Source organism: Zea mays, unplaced genomic scaffold (assembly GCF_902167145.1).
Source record: "Zea mays cultivar B73 unplaced genomic scaffold, Zm-B73-REFERENCE-NAM-5.0 scaffold_106, whole genome shotgun sequence".
Lineage (NCBI taxonomy): Eukaryota > Viridiplantae > Streptophyta > Magnoliopsida > Poales > Poaceae > Zea > Zea mays.
Window position 1 is genome coordinate 25595 of NW_023366723.1, and position 17975 is coordinate 43569.

A 17975-nucleotide genomic window follows, 5' to 3' on the forward strand; every position below is an offset into this window, starting at 1 on the left:
TTTGAGAGCCGTGTGATGGGTGACTATCTAGCACGGTTCAGAGAGCACGTGTATGTAGTCTGCGCTGGTGAATGGAAGCCCCCGCCGCAAAAAAGAAGCGGCTTTTCCCACGGCTCTGTCACCATTGACTCTATTTATTATTATGGTAAATCATTGTATCAAGATGTCAATCTTAGATCTTATTTCAGTTCGATACGTCCACCTACGAGACTCACCTTTGGCTTTCGTCTCGGTAGGTGTATTATTCTACATTTTCCCAAAAGGACATTCATTCATTTCTTTCTTCCCCGTCGACCACTACGACTAAAACGACGCGACAAATCAAGACCCGGAAAGGATAAGGGCCGGTGGTGGGCATTTGGGAAAGTCGGGCCGATCGGGTGTCTTCATTCAAGCGAGGGTACAGAGGAAGAACGAAACGAAGTGAGAGGCCGGGGGGCAGGGAAAAGAGTCGAGTCGATCGACCGGGAGAAGCAAAACGAAATCAGGATTTGGCCGAAAAAGATGCAACGTTATGGATACCATGACCGATCACCATCGAGAAAGAAGAATTTTTCTAAATCACTTCGGGTGAGCGGGGCCTTCAAGCATCCGAAATACGCCGGGGTTGTAAATGACATAGCCTTCCTGATAGAAAATGACGACTCCTTCATAAAAACAAAGTTATTCAAGTTCTTTTTTTTACCAAAGAAGTCCCGCTCTGACGGCCCGACGAGTCATCTACTAAAAAGGACCCTCCCCGCTGTGCGCCCCTCCTTGAATTATTCGGTCATGCAATACTTTTTTAATACAAAGAACAAAATGCATTTCGACCCCGTCGTAGTTCTCAATCATTTCGTGGCACCGGGTGTGGCTGAACCATCTACGATGGGGGGAGCGAAGGGAGGAAGCTTAGATAAGAGAATACGCTCTCGCATCGCTTTTTTTGTAGAAAGCTCGACCAGCGATAAAAAGTGTTTGGCCCGAGCCAAAAAGAGGTTGATCCACTTCATTCGCCAAGCGAATGATCTTCGCTTCGCGGGAACAACAAAAACCACCATCTCGCTCTTTCCTTTCTTCGGTGCTACCTTTTTTTTTTCAAGGGATGGGGTTGGGGTGTATAATAACCCATTTTATGAGTATGCCCGGGAACAACTCCTAGGTCAATTAAGGATCAAATGTAGGAACCTCATGGGTAAGGATAAGGTAATGGAATTGATAGAGAAATTCATAGACCTAGGTAGGATAGGCAAATTGATAAAGGGAATAGAGATGATGATAGAGATCATACTGAGAAAGAGGAGAATTCCGTACGGGTACAACTCTTATTTGAACGAAGTGCAAAAAATGCGATCTTTTTTGTCTAATAGAACAAACACTAATACCTTAATTGAGTCGGTAAAGATCAAATCAGTTTATCAAAGTGCTTCTCTGATTGCTCAAGACATCTCTTTTCAACTGAGGAACAATCCAATCTCATTTCGTTCCATTTTTAGTAAAATAGTTAAGGATATTCCATTAATAATGCCAAAAGGGGTGGAGGGGATACGTATTTGTTGTTCTGGTCGATTAGGGGGTGCGGAAATAGCTAGAACTGAATGCGGAAAGTATGGAAAAACATCTTGTAATGTATTTAACCAGAAAATCGATTATGCTCCTGCGGAAGTATCTACTCGTGACGGAATTTCAGGTGTCAAAGTGCGGATCTCATATAGTCAAAATAAGAAGGGACGTGCTATATCCGAAACGTACGAAATATAGTAAATATAGTAAATGCAGATGTAGTAGGGGTCGCGAACCGGATGGTACACAACTTGGTTTTGGAAGATATGGCACCAAAAGTAGTAGAGCTGGTCGTCTTTCATATCGAGCCATTGAAGCAGCGCGTCGGGCTACAATCGGACAATTCCGTCGTGCTATGAGCGGACAATTCCGAAGAAATTGTAAGATATGGGTAAGAGTTCTCGCAGATCTTCCTATTACGGGGAAACCCGCAGAAGTTCGAATGGGAAGAGGAAAAGGAAATCCTACGGGTTGGATTGCTCGTGTGTCCACGGGACAAATCCCATTTGAAATGGATGGTGTGAGTTTGTCAAATGCTCGACAAGCCGCTAGATTAGCGGCGCATAAACCATGTTCGTCAACCAAGTTTGTTCAGTGGTCGTAACGTAATTGGTTAGTGGGGAAAAACCGGGCCGGGACTCAAAATAATTTTACGAAGTGTTTGTTCCGGAAGTGGAAAGACAAAGAGGGATAGGGAGCTCGCCTCCTTCTTTTTTGTAATCGCCGAAATGGAAATTGTACGACGACCCTTCTTGTTCCAGGCATACGACCCTGAGACGTGACGGTGTCACTTTTCCGGCCCGGTAAAGTGACAGTTATATAAAAAAGAATAAGAAAGAGAAGCGTGATGTTGTCAGCAATCAAATTATCGTAAATAGATAGTATAGTACGGTTGCGTTGTTTCAATTTCTGTTCGTCGGTCCTTGGGTTACGAAGAAGAAGATGCACAAAGACTCCCATGTCTTTCTTTTGGTTGGAAAACCCAACCTGCGATTTCAGATAAGTCTTTCTGCTTAGAGCAAAGCAAGAAGCGGAGCTACAATCATGCTTTCTTAAGTATGGAGAACAATATTTTACTTAGTTCATTTGAAACGTCAGTACTACTCTGTGCTATTTGTACTATTATTTTAGTAGGCACGGCCACGTGCAGAAGATTAAGGGGGGAACAGACCTCACTTGGTAAACGACCGAGGGAAGATGAAATTCTTGACTTACCCCAAAAGCGAATTTGGAAACGGGGGAGTCATCATCCTCCGGTCAACCCGGAAGCCCCACAAATCGAGGGGGTCCCGGAAGCCCCTCAACTAGAGGCGGGGACTCCAGTGGCTTCCCCCGTCCAAGTAGAAGAAGTGAAGCAAGAAGGACACCAGAAATGCAGGGACATAATTGGAATTCAAGATGAATCACGGTAAACACTTGTAGATCTTTCAGCTACACCATATGACCTAAAGTGAGAATAACTATTCGTTCTGGTATCACCCCTCTAAGCACCTCTTAATGATCCTAATTACCTAAAAAGAGAAAAGACTGGGACCGTCTCAACTGTAGCAGGGGTAATGTGCCCAAGAGCTCCTATCCTAGGCTTTCCCAGGCACCTAACCTAGCCTTGACATAGCATTCCTGTCTACACCTCTAGGCTACGAGCAAATAGTATTTCTAATACATAAATTAGAGTGCTTTGTTGGCTGAAAGACTATGGAATTAGAGAAAGAAACAGTCTCCCACTGGCAATTCTTCACAAGTTCGAAACTTAACACGAACCCTTGATCGCTGTAGCTGAAGTGGTAAAACAAGAAAAATTGGTTCTTTTAGCCTTTCCTTCCCTATTTGACTTTCCTTATTCTAAATGGGAATCTTTCTTTGAAGAAATAAGAAAGGACTACTTGGAAAGTGACACAGACACTGGTACATCAGGAAAACCTTTAGAACTCACCGTTCAACTTGATCTTCGCAGGAAAAAGCTTCTTCTCTATTAGGACCTAATAGCAATAAATAGACCAGCCAGGCGAGTGAGAAAGGAGGAAACATTACTCTCTTTCTGCAAAGTCCGAGTCCCATTTGATGAGCCAAAAGAACCATCTCTATCTCTTCTTATATTCCAGAGATTACTCGCTCACCTACAATGCTTTGGGCCCAGTCTTCTCTATGCATGGATGGCTTTGAAAGAAAGATAACTAGAATCAATCTCTTCTCCTAGGAAAAGAATCGGATTTCTTCGAAGAGCTGCGAACTTGACCAGAAGAAAGGTCAGTGTAGAGAAGCTCGGTCAGTGATAGTCTTCCCCCGACCGTATTCTGACTAGAAAATCTGGCTTCTATTACAATTACAAGTTCCGTTCCTAATGAAACTACTCAAATAAAAAAGTACGTGTACAATACAGAATTGTTATATGGGAAGTTTACTATTGGATATAACATGAGAAGAGCAAGCGGAGAACCTGTGCCCTTTATCATAGGTCATGCTATTTCTCTTTGGAAGATTCAAGTGGGAATGCTGCGCCCAACATGGATGTCTATGCTATTATTGAGAAAAAATGAATCAAAAAAGCAGCAGAATACGAGAAGGATTTATTTTCTGAAAGGGTGTATACATTAGAGTGTACCTGCTTGGTAGGCATGAAATCACTGACAAAGAGTTGCCTAGCTCCGATGAAATTGCAAGCATAATTTGGAATTTAATAGAAGCGGGCATAGCTAGGGGTGAACCACGAGAAGTTAGAGCAAGAGCTCCGGGTAGGTATCGTAAACATCCTGAGTGTATCACGGCATTGAAGCAGAAGAAACAGAAATGTTTTCCTTTCATTGTAGCCGATATAGAGACTGTTATACTAAATAATGTGCTTGTACCTTATGCTGCGGGGCTCTTAGTGGTGAATCCGGGGGATGATGTGGCTGCCATGGATGATCAAATAGACACATATTTTTTTGAAGATTACAATTTGATAATACCTTCCCTTGAAGAAAGGAGTACTAAAATGTTGGTAGATTTTATAGAGCGTATAGCCAAACTGGGATCTACTCACAAGGGCGTGAAAACAGTTTACTTTTCGAATCTAATTTCTCGATCCGATCGACTTAATGAAGTTTTTAGCCAGTCATATGGTCGAGTACACCATCAAACCGCTGATGAGGAACAAGAAGCTTTACCAGTTATCAATTTATAGGAAAAAAAGGGGGAATAAGAAATTGGTGTTCCATCTACGAGATTCATACACTCAACTCCCTAATAGTCTAGAAACATTGGCTAAGACTTTATGTCCGCACTTAGGTTCAAAAGGCTCAATAGCACATGACGAAGTTCAAGTGTCTTCTCTTCAGGAGAATAGAGCCCAATTGTTGGATTATATGGAGCTGGATATCAGTCTTTTAGGTGATGTGATGCTTCGGGCTAAATCAATTTATTGGACTAGATACAATGTGGATATCGGGGTATGTTTGACATTGTCATCGCTAGCTAAAAAAATATATCGAATGAAGTATTTGCAAAATATGAATGAAAATGAGATTCACGAAGGGATTTGTGGCAGCCATCAAGGAGCCAGAACCTTAGCTAAGCGAGTCCTACGAGATGGGTTTTATTGGCTGGCCTACTTTGCGAGCAGAAGCGTAATATTTAGTGAGTCTCAGTTTGAAAAGTGCCAGTACCACAGTCGTATGACTCACAGACCTCCGACAACCTTGACGAGTATAGTGACCTGACCCCATGGCCGTTGCTTTTGAACCTGGGGAGTTTGCTTTTGTACTTAAGCAAGGGAATTTGATGAAAGTGATTGAGCTGACCTACTATCTATAGTAAGACATGCCCTTTCCACAGGAGTGGAGGAGCTCCCACGTGATGGTGTAGTGTGAGGCTGTTTGGAGACCCCTCTGGAACTTGACCCTAGCTCCATTTCTTTTCCTCTTAATAGCAAGATTTTCTTTGTCGTAAGACGGTCGATATGGGTCTTTCCATTGCATCCACACCTCACTGGCATAAGCTTATTAAATGGTTAAGGGTGAAGATCGGGCATGGCAAGGACTGGGCCGTATACATAGGTTCTTTGAGCTGCTGTAAAGCTTCTTACGAGTTCTTTTGAAACAGTTCGGTAAGCGGGCTTGCTGATCTACCCATACCCAGGCGCTTCTGAACCGATAATATCTTAGCCTGAACTCCTTCATTTAGTAGCCGAACATTTCACATTGCCTATATCTTCTGCCGGGTCTGGACACCCTCTGAGGCGCGAAGCGGTGAGCTCAGCTCTGAGACTTGCGCCTTTCTAGCTAATAAAACCTCTTCGACCAATCCCCACATTAGAACTCCGCGTTGTGGAACTACGACATATGTCCCTCCCGCGTATTCCCTAATAGTGCTTCTCGGAAGGCCGTCTTAACTCGGATTGTCCGTCCTTTGAGAGTATTCCCAATTAGGTTAGGGATTTTTATTGGTTGGTGAGGTATTTTTATCATTCCCTTCGTATTGCAGGAAGTATGCTATTACCAATGTGTTGCTTGTACTGGAGAAAAAACCCTCAGATCAGTTGGATTTTTTAGAGTCACGCGTTAGGGTAGGAGTCTTTGATCATCTCTGAATCAAGTATATATTTTGGAATGAAAAGAGGATTTTCCTAGTAGAAATCCCTTATATAGAGTAAGTATAATATATTAGTAGATCGCCATTCTTTCTATCTATATCATTTGGAGAAACTCAAGACTTTGTGAACTGGATGACTACAGCCCCGGGGTTCCCTCACTCAAAACTCTACCAAGTGAGCTGAATTGAGATACTCTATATAGATTTCGAATGAGCTAATCCGTATAGTGAACTCAACGCCTAGTTCACTTCACTCTTTCGCTTACCAGATGTGAACCAAGCTTCTTTTCTTTCTCCCATAGTTCTACTATCAGTGTTTTGCTTTGTTCTTCAATCCATTGATTTCTTCTAGTTATTAGTACAAGTAGGGCGTCTTACTTTGCTTTTCTTTCCAAGCAAGCGGACCACCTATTCAAAGAGATCTGACTTCTCCTACTACTACTTCTTCCTAGGTAAGCAATTCCACTACTTCTCAAAAGCCTGACGCTCCGCGCCTCGTGCCTTTCTTCAATCAACTCGTAGGCTCCTCGCTTGACTATATTTTATTAGTGCATATATTTCTATTTTCGTAGTGATTCATTGCGACTCGTCCCGTTTCATTAAGGTCATTGGAAGGCTGCCGGAGTAGCAAACTTCTCTCAAACCAGCCCCCAGCCAGAATTTTGATTTACCTTATCGCTAGTGCAAACCCAAAATACAATACGATCTCATGTACTCTTAGAAAAATTATATGGTTGCAAATAGACAACAGCTAGACTAGTGGTAGTAGTAGCAAAAGTAATGGGTTGCTTTGAATGAAGAAAATAATACGAAGCTAGGCCTCGGGAGATGGGAGTTATTAAGAAGAGAACGGATGACACAATCACCACCACTGGCTTTACCCAAATCCCCCCCTTTGCCCTCGAGAACCACTACAAGAATACCGCATCTTATGAAAAAAAAAAGAAGATAATTACCCACACCCCAATCATGATTGAATCGTTTCATCATATCATGAAAACAAGAATTAATGATTCTCCTTCTAGGCTGATCCCTACAATGGCTTACCATTACTGTGTCTTCTTTCTCTCTCTATGGAGCACTGTTACTCTATTATCTTCAGAAAGGATAGTAGATGGAACAAGAGACTCTCGAAGAATTTGCTATCGAGCTCTAAGTTGAACGATAAGTAACGATGGGTAAAGCAAGGTATGCATGGGCTAGACTAAGAGATGTAAAAGGATTACGAGGGTTTGCTTGAGAAGGTTCTAATAGGGGATCGGGATTCAGGCCCAGAAAACAAACCACTGACCGACCAGACCAATTCAAGAAAAGAAGGACTCTTGAATTCAAAGCAGGATGTGGAAGCTGAAGGAAGGCCCAATTCATCACAGAGCAAGCTTCACCTTCTGTTTTTTCTTCAACCGAAGCACTCTGGCATAAACGTTTGTTTAGGCCATCCCTCCAACAAAGTCATCAGTCATCTGTTCTATGAGAGGAGAATCCCAGTCAAGCCAGATGATCAGCAAAGTTGTTCAGCTTGCTGTCAGGCCAAGGCACACCGGATCCAGAGACCTAATCTACGATAGAATCACTCTAGGGTTTGATCCTCATAAATACACATCGATTCACTCATATCACTATGAACGCGCGCATAGGAAAAGGGAGAGGACAGAGCTCTCCATTCCTTCTTTGAGAGAAGAGATTGTTGAGAAATCCACTGTGAGAAGGCAGGGACAGGCTAACTGGTTGGTCAAGGGCTACGACTCAGCTTAAGAAAGCAGCACACTGGACCTACATGCGGGCCATCTGAGAAAGAAGAAGACGCATCTGAAAATACGAAATACCAAAAAGAAAGTAACTAAGAAAAGCAGTCCGCACTCCCATCCCAGAAGCAAGTCCGATCGGAATTCCTACTCCTGCGTATTGCCTCTCGCAAAGTACGAGTTTAGTCCAAGAGATGAGGGTTCTTCCTTTCTGCCACTCCGTCCAAACCACTCACACGCTTCTTCGCTGTACTCTCTATACTCCTGCCCCTGGTCTTTATGCATTAGTTTCTTCGAACCTTCTCTTTATTCTGGGTGAAGTAGCTCTCTGGAGTACTAATAAGGGGCTGGCTTTCCTAAGAGTTATTTATAAGTCAAAGTTTAAATTATAAGGTAAAGTAAAAGTTGTAGTCACTCTTGTGCTTGCAGACTCTTGACAAAGGTTTCTTTCCATTGACTAGTGAGATGACAGGGCGGGAAATCCAGGTAGGTGAATCACTGAAAGGAAGATTTCTATCACTACAATGAAATTTGTAAGCCCATCTTATTAGCTTATGTCATTCTTCCAAGTAATAAGCCAGCTTTTAACGCCTAAAGTATACCTTGAGTCTTTTTACCTATGGGCAAGCAAGCCCTTTTTCCATACAAAACTCATGTTCCGTAGGACAGAAAGAAACTGACGGGAAATACAGCACGGATTATAGGGAGTTATACTGCTATTTCTATTCAGCCGTAGACCTTAAATCTGAATTGGAACCCTTAAGAGCCCCTTTTTTCAGTCTCAACTCACCCACATCGCCAATGGAGGAGAAGTGCTTGTGGGTGGCCAATCCCTGGCATGCATTTCCACGAAATGGAATAGAATGCTTAATAGGCAGGCCCCTCCTTTCATGTTAACATACGTCTAAGATTTTAAGTTCGAATCGTTGGTGCATAGATTTGTATCGCATTTGCTAGTTAGTCTTATGTTACCTGACCTGACAGAGCTCAGTGGCTTGCTTTAGAGAGTAGAGGATCGCTTAAAATATTGCATTTCCGCATAGATGGACTCATGGGTAATCCAATCCCCTGACAGAAGCGGCTTCTTCTCCTTGTCAATGACTTTATACACCCATTCTCACCCGTGCTTGCTGGTGAAGCTACCCTTATGGAATAAGTTGACAGGAATGATACGTGCACGCCTAACAGTAGTCGATTCTAATCATTGTCTTGTACCCAACATGCATGAAGAAAGAGTTTAATAGCATTTAAATAGTTGTACAAACACTTCGTGCCTGTGGCCTCTGGAAGCAGATCTACGAGACGGAAATGAAATGATTGAGAGAGAGAAGCCCTAGTAATTCAATGTGACCAGCCAGCACCTATTGGTTGGGATTACTCAAGGTATACCAAAAAGGTTGAGTGTCTCCTCGCCATTCATTTTGGAATGCCATCTAGGCGAGCAATAGTTCTCCGTTTCCTTCGTAATATTTGGCCGAACCCTGAAAGAAATATATAGGGCCCAAAATCATAAGATTCTCTGGAATCTCCACTGTTGCCTGACCCGAGCAAGTAGTAAGCAACTGTAGCGAGCACTGACTAGTTTCAGAGAGTCACTGCTTTTCTTCCTTGGATTGGAATACGCGTTCCAACTTACTGAGCTACTGGACAAAGAGGAGTATATACCCGGTCCAGGAAAGCTAGGGATAGTTGTTGATGCAAGGGAAAAACAAAATAGCACATCTGTTTGCTTGGCTGTCCCAACAAATTACCTGCTCTTGACTGAGCTGACTGTTCGTTTCACTAGTCCTGTAGCAACTGAGCCACCAGCCCATTTCGCTCCAACTTTCCTTGGTGCATATCAAGCTGTCCCTAGGCATTCCACTGTCTCGCCTGCCTTGGAACCTGCTTAACTAACTACTGCTGAGCCAACTAGTGCCTTCCTTATCACCAGAAAAAGCTACTTGTTATAGTCGTTCATGTAGCACTGTGCTACCATTCCTTTCTACCCAACTAAACTAGTCATTTACTCAACACACCGGTTCAATATAAAAATCCCGATGAGTAAGTTAATTCACTGGGTCCACTAAGTCTTTCAATGAACTCGCATAAATAAACTATTCGAAGAACTCAGTCCAGTCCAATAAGTAGATTAACTTGAAAGTAAAAGAACTCCAACCTGGAAGTACACGCATCAAGTAAGTAGCAGCAGCTGAATGACCTGGAACCCGCATCAAAGCCAGCCAGGTACGAGATTCACTCTCCCGAGCCTCCTCTTTATTCAGAAATGAAACCAAGCCATCTGATCTAACCTTAGGAAGGCGGTATGGATTGACTATAACTAACCAAAGCCAGTGAGTGGGATCTCATTGGTAGCCTAGCCTGGGATAAGCAAGGAGCGCGCATCACAATCCATATGAGGGTGGAGTCGTTGGTTCGAACCCAACTTGTATATTCTATATATATAGGAAAGAGGAATCTCTAGAAAGAAAAAGAAGTCTCTTAGTAGAGAAGATAGAGATTTTCTCTATTGATGTGAGCCTATATAGTTGAAGAGATTGAAGGCTACCCACAAATCTCATATATAGACGAGTGGAATTCACAAAGTCACTTCGCTTCACTTTACTTCAAAGTCTATTGATCGAAGTAATGCGGTTCACATCCTCATCTTCGGGTTGGTTGCATATTTTTTTCCTGTGTCCACCAGGAGTTCTCGCTACCCTTGGTGTGTGTCTTGGTGGCAAAGAATGCATTCATATAGTTGATGTCTTTTTGGGGAGAGGTGAGATCCCTGTTTTTTTGTAGGCTTGGTCTGAGTGAGTCTGAGTTTGAAGAGTAAGCACTCTCACTTTCAAATAAGAAATAAGCCAAGCACAGTTGGAAATTCTCAATCTCTTTCTGCACTTTCACACAACATAAAATTGTGAAAAACGCTGAAGAAACAATGCACTCCACTTATGCTGATTCAAACATGCTAACAAGAAAGCAAACCCGAAGCGAGGTGAAATAGGATAGGGAGTTGGAGCTTTCATCAACCCGGAACGATAGTGGAGGAGAGCCCGGATCCAGAGTTTGATGGAAGGAGGAAAGGGTGAATTCAACCGGTCTTTTAATGCCATCGTTCCTAAATGTTAATCCTCATGCTGTCTACGATCTGCTCAGAGTTGAATTCAAGAGATAGGAATATAAGACAAAGTTTAGATTGACCGATCTTGTAGATAGATTGGATAAGAAGATCCAACAAGCTCGCCATGAGCAATTAGTTCTCAAACTAGCCACCGCCTACGAGGGGTATGTGTTATACTCCCCCTCCTGACTTGAGCTGTTATAAGAAAGGGACAGGATCTTGCTCCATAAGTATGAGGAGAGTCGGTACAGTAGGCTCATACACCAATGCTTTTTCCCTACAACCGGATCCTAGAGGAAAACCTAATGCACAATAGGTAGCTCTTAACTTCGTCTGGTTATGCCCATAAGTCATCATGAATGCGATAATGCCCAAGAGTTCACGTAAAAAACTAGGCTCTAAGGTTAGGATAAGAGCACTCTAATCTAGTCTAGGTAGATGAGGGAGATCCACCTAAGCCCACCGTCTATAAAGAAGCACACGATCTAATCTAGTCTTATTGTTAGTCTCTCTATAAAGATGATCCATCACCTAAAGGGCGGACTCTGGACAGAAACTGAGGATTTGCTATAGGAAAGACCCTACCCTATAAGTTAAGACAATATGCTACATTCTATGATATCCTATTCAATCCCCCGGTTAGCATGCGATGCTCGTCGTGCTAATAAATCCTCTCTTCTTAAAGCCCAACCCAAGTAGGACAAAGAAATGCAAGTAAATACCCTCGATTCATTCCTTTTATGCGAGTGGGAAAGCTAGCTAGAAATCAATGACAAGGAGTAGAGCCTAGAGCAAAAGGGCCAGGCGTCAGGTTAGTTAAAGCAAGAAAGTCAATGCTGGTGCTCGCTTATTCAATCCTTTTTTCTCTCCTCCTTTGTGCTAATCACTAGTGCTAAGAACTAGGTCAAAAGGAAAGTCAGCCCTTAATACGGAGTTTTCTACTTGTTCTTACTTGTGTTAGTGAAGCCTGATAGTTCAACTTGCCTGTCCAAAGTCAATCTATGAAAAGTCTTCCTTATAGGCGCACCCAGCTGTAAGAGAGTAGAAGCAATCGGAGTAAATAAATCCCATAGTGAAATGAGCGTTAGATGTTGACTAGACAAAACTAGCTAATACATGTAGTAGGGTAACTTTGCCTTTTTTCTCGGTTATGTGAAAAGGTAGAAAACTCGCTACACTTTATAGGAAATGAACTACTCTTAATGCAAGCTAGTCAAGCTGGATGAGTTGTTAGGAATGGCTCAACCCAGGCAGCGCTAACCCTGTCTTTCCCAAAAAGTATCGTCTTTCCCTAGGGAGGACAAAGATTAACCAATAGTAGTCCCGAGGATTGTATGAGCAAGGTCCGAACTGTTTCTATTAGTAGCAACATGAGGAGCCCCGAAGGGAGAATAAGAAAGATTAACCGACGCCGCGTTTTCAGAAGAAGCAATTGGATAAGAATCATACGCTGTGAATGAGCAGACGAATCGACCGAGGGCTTACACACAAGAACAGAACCTAACTCTACTTCTTTTTCCTCCTCTCCTCTTTACTGCCCCCGCTATCAACAGGTCAGTAAATAAATATATGTAGTGGAGAAAGAAGAGTAGCCCCCCAGGTCATCAATTAGTAATAGAATAATCCCATCCCAGTAGTAGTCCTCTTGCCAACAAGATTTGATCTACTTAGACTAACGGAAACCATGGCCTAGTTCCTCGAGTAGTTACTCGTTCTAAACTAAATACGTTCGTAGCAGTAGCTGAAGAAGAAAGAGATCACTAGAATTCCCAAGGAAATCTACATTACTTGGCCGAGGAAGAACTAGAGTTGGCAAGGTTGACCTCAGCTCTGAGAAATAAGAAATCCGGCACCTATTGATTGAGCTCCATCTAACATATCGATATCGAGACATTTTCACGCTTTTGATTTCTTTGCTGCTCTTTCCTCTATTGCGGCGCATGGATAGGATAGGCGGCTAGGAATAAGTGATTTTAAACCTGAGGCAGAAGACGAAGCTACCGACTCCAATGTTGATGCACATTAACTAGGAGTTTTTGAGATCAAGCAATCAATCCTCGCCTCGAACTGGTATAAAGGAAGAAGCTGGTGGTGCAGGTTTGTATCAAGTCAGATGTAGAATATTTACTTTACATAAATGGGTTGCCCAAGGGATACGATTTCCGGAGTTCAGGAATAAAAACTAGTTCGATTCAAGGAAGAAGTTAGAAGCGGGTGGAAAAGAATCCCGTGCCGGTTTACGTTCGCATACAGTCGCAGGTGCGGAAGAAGTAGAAGCAAGGTCAATTCCAGGCAGAACGTCATTCGATGCTATTTCGATTCAAGCAGAACTAGACCCGGCCACAATAGTAGTTGAAGTATTAGCACTCAGAAAAATCATAAGTAGAATCGGGCATGAAGAAATGCTTTGGTTGAACCAGGCCTATTAGCATATGCATTAGCAGATCTTCTCACTCTAGCGATTTCAAGCGGACCCATCTCCCTTGCAAAGCGTTAGCGCTAGCCAGGTCAATATCAATAGTTCATCTCTATTGGTCTTACTTCACCCAGCTTCCATATCCAACTCAGACGTAGCTGCCTTCTGGCACTTTTTGAACTATATCCCATGACTTGACCTTGCCCGAAGTCAACAATCAAAGGTCAGAATGAAACCGTATCCACCCACACAAGAAACTTGCCCTGAAACTTAAACCGGCAGAACCGACTATGGTTAGAGCTGGATCTTGATCTTCCTCGAGAAAAGCACTGATCAAACCTGGAATGCCTTACTAGCAGGAATGAAAAGGTATGTATGAACCAACAAAGGTCAAGTTTATATATATTAGACAAGATTTAACCTTCCTTCACCGTGGCTTACTTGGATGGGAAAGTCGTAGATACGCGTTCTATTCTAGTCTAGAATAGGATCCATGTATAAACCAACAGTCCTAGATGGACACGAAAAGTAAGGTGATGAACGAACTTCAGAATACAATAAACAGAATCAAAACAAGCAAGAGAACTCTTAAAAGAAAGAAATCTACTGCTCTATCATTGACAGATATCTTTTAGTCTATAGCCCGCCCTACCTAGGGGGAACTCACACTCGCTAGAAGGCAAAAGCACTTGAAACAGTAGTGAGGTAAGAAATAAAACTACTCGCTTATTCTCAATATGCCTGCTCTTCGAATTCAAAACTCCTCAGCTATACCCCTTTCTACATATGTATATATGAAAAAGACAGCAGCTATACAAAGCTTTATCTCGCCACTTGATAACTCGTTTGCTTCTGGCTTGGCTGTCTTACTGGATTTCATCTATCCTTAGCTTACTGGCCTAAGATGTATATGCTTGGAATATTCGTAATCTCCCTCGTGGTTACGTTTTATTATCTTAGAAGGAGTTGCAACCTACAAGGCCTATAACGCCGGCCGTATCAGATCTTTCCATTGCCCTATGGTCACTTGCTTAAAAACTGAAAAGAGACAGACTAAAAAAGAGACTGAACTTCACTTAGGCTTTCTCGCAAGCTTATTAGAGCATTGAATTGACCTCTACTAATCAATGAGTAAGATGGCTTGGATTCTACTAAATCCAAATCCAAATAAAAAGAATGCTGGCTAGGGTGACGCTCGTGCTTCTTTCGAGTAAGGCAAACTGAGTAAGGGGTCGTGTTATTAAGTAAATTTCTTAGCTATAAGCCTGGCCTTTCACTTTTATTAGTACCCCTTTTTCCAACCTTTTCCATTCCATATCTCACCAGTCTTCTTTCCCTGGGTTGTTCTTGAAACGCGTATTAAGTACTTCCCTCCACAAGTCGATCACACCAGATCACAAAAGTAGGAAAGACCGGGTATCAGAACTTAAAACTCATAAACGTAAACTTTTCTCTTTAATAGCTTCAGTACTCATTCATGCCTATTGGCAATAATATGTTTCATCATAAGAATACCGTGAAACCTAGACATATTAAAAAAGTCCATAACTGGGATCTTCTCCACTCTCATAGTTGCAACCATGAAGCCCCACAATTTATTGAGTAGCGAATGACTGAACATCAGTCATGTTTGAATCATGGAATCGTAGAATCAACGCAATGATGTGCTTCATACTGGAATCTCCTACTACAGCTGGACAGGTTGCGGGGTCTGCGGCTCCCATTTCGGGGCACTATTGCGGACCTCTATTGGTCCCCTAACTTTTGCGGAGAATCAAGATCTAACACCTCATTTCTTTTATTTCTCTATGATATTTTGGAAAGAGATAGATCCGGCACTGCACAATCCTCTGGCCTTGGCCTCCCCGCAACCGGTCATCTCTTCTTTTCATGGAATTGCTTGCCCAGCTGGAAATGCAGTCAATCAGGTCTCTCTGCGCCAGGAAATGGTCCTCGAGTGCAAGGGCAGAAGGGATCCAGAAGTATGGTCGAGCAGAGACATACCTTATCTAAACTGGGTCTGGCTCCGGTTTCATCCTGTTATTAGTTCTCAGGAGTTGGGAGAAGAGAAGCAATGACTAGATTGGTGGTTCCTATGTTTCCTTTCTGCCTTTCAGCCTCTCCCGGCGGGGCGAGCCGGCGCATCCTTTCCGCTTTCTATTCTAGAAAGGGGTTTCTATCACGACTGATCCGCAGTTCGATGTCTTTAGCCTGACCCGAAACACCACTCCCGCGAGTAGAAAGAAAGAGAGATGATCTACTTGCAACTTGCTACTGCTGGTACCTTGCAATCGTATCCCGGCACCTTTAAAGCACTTTCCGGTGTCTTTCGCTCAGTTGCTAGCCCTGAGCTGCCTTGCCCAACTAATACTAATGCACTAGCATCTACGGACGTTCTGCCTTGATTTGACATAGATAAATAGGATGAAATGGGCCCAAGGGAAAGCATTCTTTTACTTCATGGCCTGGCACTATGCAGGATTCGATCTCTTTTCTCGTAGGAGGATCTTCCGCTTCATCTATAGATTCGTTTTCTCGTTGAACTCTTGCTTGAAAGCAAACATGATATAGTGATATAGGCCCGGGGCCAATGGGAATCTCTTTTTCTCTTAGGCAAAGCAAAGCAAATAGAAGTGAAGTAAAGCTTTCTCGATTCGATATAGAATAGAATAGTGACGAGAAAGGGCAACTAGATCACAGGATGGGGCATGAAAGCATTGGATTTGAGCTTTTAAAGAAGAATTCATTCGATCAGTGCGGGTTCACTGCCTTGCTTGAAGCCAATCTCTATAAGGGAGATGCAAATACTTCATTCTTCCATAGTGCTGCCAATGGAAGACACAGAAAATGTCATATTGCTTGCTTCTTTGAAATAAATACTTAAGAAGCTTGTTTTTTAGTGAAGATCAAAGGAAGTCACTAGAAGATACTTTCTGGCACTTCTTTCAACTGGCTAAGATATTCCCATAAGCGGCGCTTGCATATTATGCTCTACTTTCCCCTTCCTTCAACCTTGCATTTTGATTTAGAAACATTGGCTCATTTAGATTTAGTTAGATCTGAGGCCGGCATAGGCTGCAAGAGATGTGCCGCATAAGCTGAAGTATCTAAATAAGATAGGCACCTGGATCTGGAAACCTGACAAGCTCCATGACTCCAGTCATCCTAGCATCAAGTACTGTAGATACTGGTGTGAAAAACCTTCTATGTCGTCAACAACTATCATAATTAACCCAAGAACCAGTTTGCAGCCAGTACCAGTACCTGTAATGGAGTGGAGTCATACCCAAACTTTAGGAGCCACAACCCACCATTTTCCCTTCCTTGCTTATGGTTTGGGAATGGTATCTCCTTGAACAAGGTAGCTGTGTCACATATATTCCGTTAATGGGATGGATTTTCTGCTTTCGGATGGTGTGATTTCAACGTTGAGTACCTACTAAGAGTTAGTTCTCGATGGGCAATAAATCATATTGATGAAAAATCACCAAGGAGCATGAAACAAAACACATAACTTACGTACCCATTGTACTTAGAGCCAATAAACTACCAAGAATCTTCTGTCTCAACCACTTTCTTATTGTCTTTACATCGATTTCTAAATATAGGAAGGGAAAGTAACGGAGAGCAAGCAAAAGAAATAAATCTATCAACGACCGACTTCGGACTAGAATCTAGAAACATACCTAAGGGAAGAAAGCATATTTGAGGTTTACTCCTTCCATGTCTAGTAGGAGTGCGTGCTTCTTATCTTGACGCTATACATTCGGTTCAGTCAGTCCCTGAGACTTCCCAAGGTAATCTTACCAAACAAGCAACGGATTGAGCAACTAGCGCGAAAGCCGTTGCGCGTTAGCGCATTCTCCACCACATCTTGCTTGGCTTGCTGAATCAGCATATGGATATGGATTACTTCATTGAATTTCTTGGCCCGAGCTCTTGTGATTGGTCTACTTGGCAGGTGGAATGGATCCTTAGCAGGTTCATGTGTTCCTTGTTTACGTAGCTCTTCTGTTGGATCACGTAGCCCCTCCGTTGGATTACGTTGCTCTGCCCTTGGATTACTTGAGTCATTTCTTGGTTTACTTGGCTGCTCCGCAACATGCTGGTTCCTTTTGTCATAATACCTAACGGCTGTGGGCAGAATGAATGAAAAAGCAGATGAAAGACACTATACATACCAATAGAATGATAAATTTAGAATAAAGCTAGGTGACGTCACGGCATTTGAGAACCAATTGCTTCTTTTGCTTTTCACCAACCTTCATGTACAATCTTATTTCGTATTGGAGTACAGCCTATCGTAGGCCCAGCAAAGGCAAGACGGAAAGCAAGCATTAAGTGAAGAAGCAAGGTCCAAACAAAGTAGTGAAAGATTTACATTGAAAAGCTTCTCCATGTCTATATCTGTCCGATGGACCAAGCAAGTTCAAAGGAAACGGCTTCTCTACTGCATAAAAAAACCAATCCAATGAAAAGGTTAACGATTCCTATAAATTGAGAAAGAAGCATGTTCTTCATGCCCAAAAGCGGATAAAGTAGATGGAACCTGTTCTCTAACCTTCTTTTTGTAGCAGATACTGCATAAAGTTTACCT

General features: G+C 42.6%; 2 protein-coding genes across 3 annotated transcripts in view; both read left to right on the forward strand.

Annotated features, from left to right (window-relative positions):
* LOC118473676 (ribosomal protein S3, mitochondrial) overlaps positions 1-17975 on the forward strand; it is a 48912-nt gene that overhangs the window by 1801 nt on the left and 29136 nt on the right. The window contains exon 2 of one of the 2 annotated variants that reach the window (XM_035963615.1): positions 135-17975. This exon is cut by the window's right edge and continues 29136 nt beyond it. In XM_035963615.1, the coding sequence (XP_035819508.1) occupies positions 135-1740 (1606 nt within the window). In that variant the 3' untranslated portion in view covers positions 1741-17975. The other variant, XM_035963614.1, reaches the window with a different exon arrangement.
* LOC118473677 (ATP synthase protein MI25) overlaps positions 2373-17975 on the forward strand; it is a 22072-nt gene continuing 6469 nt past the window's right edge. Inside the window, exon 1 of the mRNA XM_035963616.1 lies at positions 2373-17975. This exon is cut by the window's right edge and continues 6469 nt beyond it. The gene's annotated coding sequence lies outside the window, so the exon portion shown is untranslated.